Here is a 6343-nt window from a genome sequence, read left to right on the forward strand (position 1 = left end):
GCTTGTGTGAGATTCATTCAGTTCATCAGGTTTAATCAACTTTAGCTACTTTATGTTCCAACTTTATTAGACATAGTTCGCATGTTGTAATAATATTCCTCAGGTCAGTAAAACACCAGTAAAATAATTTTTTTTTAAACTACAAAGTCATGTAGTGTAAATATATATATTCTTCCCCGTCTGTTTTTTCTTTTATTCTAACTGTAACACATCAAATTTTCCCTTGAGTATTTATATTATAAATGGTATTGATGATTTTGTTTGTTTTGTTTTGTATTATATGATTATATTGGGTGTGGTTTCCAATATGACTAAGTATTTCATCGATCATTCATGTATTTGGATTTTAACTAAACTTAACTGTAATGTGACATATTTCCACCAAGGCCCTACAGGCACTGTATCTACTGACTGCCATTCTACTTCTTAATCAGACATTATTAACGTTGTTATCAAAGTTGCTAAATTTAATATTCCACTTATATTCCTCTTAACATGTTACAGAGCAGGGTCTTGTACATTAAACGTGAGGATTTATGCTTTTTAATTTAATTTGGAGCTTTTTAAAGTTAGTCTGACAGATGTCACCATGATCATATTTCAATATCTTGATATTACCCAAGCTTCACTATTAATTGACTATTAGTAAATAATAAAAACTAGTGTAACTGGATTTACATCACACATGTGCAGGGGCAGTTTGCATACTTGATACGTTTGAGATACTAATTTTACTTGTACAGTCTCTTTGATGCAGTTGTACCCAGTTTCAAACCCTTCAAACTGCAGTGGCTGTGATGACCTTGTAAAAACATGGTGTCAAACTTTTTAACCAGCCAAGAGTCAAAAGTTTCACCCGCCACAAACTCGCAGTAAACAGACTGTAGCTGCCAAACAGCGACAGAAACGCTAATAAACCTCCACAGTCCTTAACATCTTCAATCACCAGCAGCATTCGGGATTTCTCTCCTCCACGTTTCAATAACAGTAATTACAGCTGCCACTGTTCTGGATGGAGTGATGGTCAATTCCAAAGAAAAGTGATAACATGACTGTGCAGTGATTAACGCTTTAATGAAAATGTACAGTTAACCCAGTAAGCACATAGCAAGCATCGCGGTGACAGATATCCACATCGATAGCCGAGCATCACTCTTCCTGTTGGAGATGCGGCGCCTCATAAACACGAGCAGGAGTGAGACGACGTCCTTGTGTTGATACAGTGAAGAAGAAAACATCGGCCACTGATCAGAGCATGTCCTGCTGAAGGCTCCACACAAAGGGAGCAGGTTTCAAAAAGACCAGACGACCCATAGGTTAATTCCGTGTCATCTCGAGTGGAGAATTGCACTTACGAACAGAGAACGTGGGCCATAACTCTATTGCCACCATCAAGCAACCCTACTTAACAGTGGAAGGCAGAAAATGAGCCAAAGAGACTGAAGCAGAGCGAGGACGCGCTTTAAACAGGATCAAATGATTTACAGGTATGAGATTCCCATTAGGGTGCGTGCTAATTGTTTCCACACCATTAGTGACAGTTATCTAATGAAGGATATTTAACCAGGCGCTGTAGTACATCACACAGTTGCTCCTGGTTTGGAAGCTAGAGGCAGTGGACCCCAGTCTGTGCCCTTTACACCTGCAGCACCTCAGTAGCTCGCAGATCTTTGGGTCATTTCTTCAGGACGTTCCGACCAAACAGTTTTTTTTCCCCCTCATACATTTACACTTTTACAAAAAGGATTAAAGACTTGTAGAAAACACAAGCCGATTAGCAAAAAGGCACAAAGATGGATCCATTGGAAGCAAATTCATTTGTAGGTTTGAGAACATATTTACATTTAAAACAATGTCAAATACAGTAGATCACTAGAACAAGACGGCCGTGTATTTGCAACGTGTTCAGGGAAAAGTGAATATGTACATCACGGAACACTGAAGTCATTTTTAAACATGTGCGACCCCAGTCAACAATTTGGGGTTAAGAAATGTTCCTGCTTCGGGCGAGGGCGGAGAAAGTCGAAACTGCTGAGCCTCTCACTCAGACGTCTGCGTTCACACATGCACCTCCTCCGGTGAACAGGAGCTCGGTGCATGTCTGAAAGCAGCTTTAATGTAAGAGATCGGCTTTTGACAACAGAGGACAATATGAGGAGGGTTTGAAATGAGGAGAACAGGGAACGCCCTCTTCAGATGTCAGTTAAAAATGAAAGCCTTAGAAATTGAACTGTAAATAAAGTTGGACGACACAACTTCACTTCCTCCCTCTATCCTAGGGATAGGGTACCTTACCCTCTTTCTAGGGTAAGATAACCCGGATATGAACGCCACCACAGCGAGCTCCTGTCAACACATGTGCTCAACCAGTCATGAGTTCGTTTTATCTGTCAATCATGACTTTTCACCCTCGTTTTGATAAAAGTAAGTAATCAAAAAAGGAAATTAAAACTAAACTTGGCCGAAAATTAACATTCGTTCATACATCTTAGTGATGACGGAAATTACAGAACCCATCTTTTAGTTCAGTCATGACGTCCATCTTTACATACAGAAGTTTTAGCTCTCAACACAACCAGTAAGTAATGTTTAACTATGGAAAAACCGAACAATAGTTAAACTCAGTGTTTGTCAAAATGGTCACAGACGGTTTGGTCAGTTTGGTCCAGCAGCAGTTTTTCCCCCCCGAGCTTCACTCGCTGCTCTCCTCCAGCTCCTTTCTTAAGCTGCAGAGGGAAGAGGAAACAAAAACCCAAAGTGTTAACCAGCTGATGTGCTAATATGAAAACAATACACACTTGTAATTTGTTTAAAATGCACCAGTCACCTCTTCAGATAAGCGTGCACGTTATCGTGGCCGTGGTATTTGGCCAGGTACACCAGCACTCCGGTGGCACAGCGACCTTCCCGGGCTCGACAGAAGCTGCAGTTGCAGATCCCTCTGCACGGCGGGCACAGCCACTCCTGCCACGAGCAACGAGAAGGAAACAGTCAAGACTAGTTTGCCTCATGCACGATCAAACTTGAACACACTCCTGTACGTTGAAGAACTCACCGGATCCAGCAGAGCGTCTCGGACCTCCTCTCCGTAGCGGTTACGAAGACAGGGGCCGCAGAACTGGCCCCTCACCCCCTGGCACTCGGGATTACGGCAGTTCGTTTTGGTGTCAACGGTTTTCTGGCGGCACTGGTGGCAGGTGGAGCCCTGAGAGAACATTTTACCGTCTTTAGCCTCAGAGCTTTACAACCAAAACGAAATGCTCAAACAGTCTCGGCGTTTCAGCGAACGTGACACTTACAGTGCAGCTGTTGTAAACTTTCTCCCGCACGTTGAGGCAGATCCCCTGCAGCTCCATCTCCGTGACCTCCTCCACGGGCCGCACCACGTGAGGAATGGCCTTCATGCCGTTAAAGACACGGCGACGGGGCTGCACCAGGAATAAATGTAGTTAATTAGACTGTGATTGATGCCTGTGTATTAGAATTTACGGGCAACGTACGAGGAGACAGATCATTCGCGCAAAATGACTTACCGGCTCCTCGTATTCCTCGAAGTAGCGACTTTTGCGAACCAGGCTGAACTTGTCGTCGGTCTCCTCCTCGGAGGTCGGGCTGGGGGGTCCGTCCACCGAGGTGCGGGACCGGGTGCGGGACCGGGACAGACGCTCCGGGTTCCTCCTGATAGATCTCGGGGTTGCTCGCCGGGCTGCCTGTCTGGGCTGAAGAAGTTCAAATATGATCAGCTTTGATTAAGACACTATCTGCTTCTGTGGTGCGTGTGTGTGTGTGTGTGTGTGTGTTAAAGAGCAGATCTGAAAGTGAAAGTAATAATTGACAGTAAATTACCGTAGAGGAAGCAGATGATGGCGTCCGTGGCGGGAAGAGTCCAGGCACTTTGGTCAGCTCTGCCATGAGCTTTGCCAGCTACAAATCAAAGGACAAATTAATGAGTGGAAACCAAAAGGGAAATTTCAAGCGATTGGACCAAACTTCAGAAATCATTTTCATAAAAATGCAGCAATTTGTACCATTTCCTTGTTCTCCTTTATATTCAGGGCTCTCTTGCCTATGAAGTCCGTCTCCTCCTCCGAGTCGGAGTCCTGTACTTTGGGTTGAGGCAGCGGTTCGGACGCAGGCCTCTTCATTCCTTGTGCTTTCTTGGTGGGAAACGTCATGGCAACCTTCAGCACGTTGGACCTGCGGCCGCGTCTCGGAGCTTCAGAGTCCACTTTCTGATTAGAAAGAACAATTCATAGTTAGAAGAAAGTTACGTGATGGTACACTAAGTAATGAATTATATTGTGGTTGTGTTTGATCCAAAACGCACCATGGATTTCATGCGCCTGCTGATGCCAGTCTCCTCAAACGCACTGCAAATCTCCTCCTCTGACGTTTCCACCTCTGGTTTCTGTGCCGTCCTCCTCGTCGGTCTCAAGTTGTTTCTCTGAACACACACACACACACACATATTAGTTTCATATGTTGATGCTAAGAGCCTATACATTAACCTCTGCATTGTTAGATTGTATATATGATTATATTTGGTCACTCGTTATTACCGTATTTGCGAAGCCTCCATCTGAGCCGAAGCTGTCGCAGCTGTCATCGGAGCAGGAGGAGGAGGACTCCATGGGAACCAGCGGGACACTGCGGAAGCTCCTCAGACTCATCCTGGTGGACGGAGGAGGCTGAACTGCCAGTCTCTGTGAATGAAAACAGGCAGGTTGAGGAAACAGGAGTCGCTTTTTACAAAACCGTGGCTCAGTCAGGAAGGACTGACTTCAGTAACTCTGAAATACGTGGTCCAGATCAATGCCCTGGTATCTTGTTGTGTTGGTGGCACAAAGTTCTGAATCCACAACTAAATAAATGGACTTTTGCACGAATCTACTACTTTCCTGATCAATAATCTGACAATATAAGAACATGTCTGAAAAGGATTTAAGGTCAGTGCATTAAAATTCTGGCATCACATAGTTTCTAACCTTTTGATGGAGCATTTAAAAAAGGCTTACATTAAAAGAAATGATTGTTTATTATTGTTAATCAACATGAGTCCTGTCAGTGGACTAACTTAGATCGACTCATTCTTCTGTGGATCCTATGGGACACACCCCTGAGTCTGCTGGTAACTCGGTCGATCACATTTAAACACAACACTTTCAATAGAACTATAACTTCTTTCTTAATGTTTGCATTGCAGACCTGATATAACATTACACTTGATTAATCAGAACAATAGTATTATTAAAAACTGCAGCTCTACCATTACAACGTGGTAATAACTAAAAGTGTCGTTATTACAAGTTAAACACAACATCTATGATCATGTAACCTTCTTGGATCGAGTTGTTTTTCTTACCTGGGCGCGGGTCAGGGTCATTTTTCTAGTCGAAGTTTTTCCTGCACACAGACTTGGAAACAGTGAGGAGCAGCAGCAGCTCGGATCGGATCTGAAGTGAAGTGAACAATGTGGATCCTGCCCCTGCACGCAGGGCGCGAAATGTTCGTTTCCCGCGCCAACGGAAAGTCCTGGAAGACCCATACAACCACTCAGGTCGTTTTATTAAAAGTAAAACATGTGTTGTATGTTATTGGCGGTTAAATTGATACTCGCAAGTCATGATCAGTGTTTTAATTCCCTGCTACATTTTTAAAACCGATAAAACTTCAGAAACTATTCGATTTGTACGAGTCCGTGTTTGTGTTCCTTTCATGAACTCTGTGGCGGCGCGAAACTCTTACTCTCGAATTTGCATACAAGGCGCGTAAAGTGTCACTTCCGTTTCATCTTGAGATTTATGGAACAGGCCACATCTTCACAATCTAAGTGAATTTCATATTTAGTTTCAAGCTCAGTGGTCACCTGCACATTAAAGCTTGTTTCCTTGTTAACAAATAACACTTTACTCAGTCTTGTAAATTTGAATATTTCATTTACACTTAAAGTGGTTTAGAGGTTATAAATAAATTAAATAAAAACATTTTCTGGAGCTAAGGGGCGCACTGATACTAAAAACAACAATGGGAATAAATCCTAGTTAATGATATATCCAAAGGCAAAGACCAAAAGTCACCTGAGAAACAGGTTTTTAACAACAGGAAGCAGATCAGCTTGAGGCACAGAGGAAATCATGATAACTGTGTTGGGTGGGGACATTCATACTAGATAGACCTTTTTAATTCTGACCATTGACAAACATATGAACTGGATAAGCACTTAGTAAAGTGCATACCTCTGCCAAGGCCTTACGGTCTTACTAGATTCAATCAAGTTGCACCAAATTGTACACACTCATGGATTTCAGTCCCTAAATTTTGCTTTGTTTCATCAAGATTCATA

The 6343-nt window shown here is 42.9% G+C and overlaps 1 protein-coding gene across 1 annotated transcript; it reads right to left on the reverse strand.

Moving 5' to 3' along the window:
• Window positions 1-1099: 1099 nt before the first annotated feature.
• On the reverse strand, window positions 1100-5391 carry cdca7a (cell division cycle associated 7a). Its single transcript, XM_061088892.1, has 10 exons — window positions 5363-5391; window positions 4560-4703; window positions 4328-4444; window positions 4029-4232; window positions 3847-3924; window positions 3534-3719; window positions 3300-3428; window positions 3056-3205; window positions 2828-2964; window positions 1100-2726 (listed from the first exon to the last, which is right to left on the reverse strand). The coding sequence occupies exons 1-10, from the start codon at window positions 5381-5383 to the stop codon at window positions 2693-2695; spliced, it is 1200 nt and encodes a 399-aa protein (XP_060944875.1). The 5' UTR covers window positions 5384-5391; the 3' UTR covers window positions 1100-2692.
• Between the last annotated feature and the right edge of the window lie 952 nt (window positions 5392-6343).

Source organism: Limanda limanda, chromosome 16 (assembly GCF_963576545.1).
Source record: "Limanda limanda chromosome 16, fLimLim1.1, whole genome shotgun sequence".
NCBI classification, from domain to species: Eukaryota; Metazoa; Chordata; class Actinopteri; order Pleuronectiformes; family Pleuronectidae; genus Limanda; species Limanda limanda.

What these genes read in the sequence shown, in the direction of transcription:
- cdca7a (XM_061088892.1), bottom strand. Translation starts at nt 5,383, where the DNA reads ATGACCCTGACCCGCGCCCAG. An exon ending in TCGAGGAATACGAGGAGCCG is followed by an intron (nt 3,429 to 3,533) that starts GTAAGTCATTTT and finishes TTCCTGGTGCAG; the next exon opens with CCCCGTCGCCGTGTCTTTAA. An exon ending in GTGCACGCTTATCTGAAGAG is followed by an intron (nt 2,727 to 2,827) that starts GTGACTGGTGCA and finishes TTCCCTCTGCAG; the next exon opens with CTTAAGAAAGGAGCTGGAGG.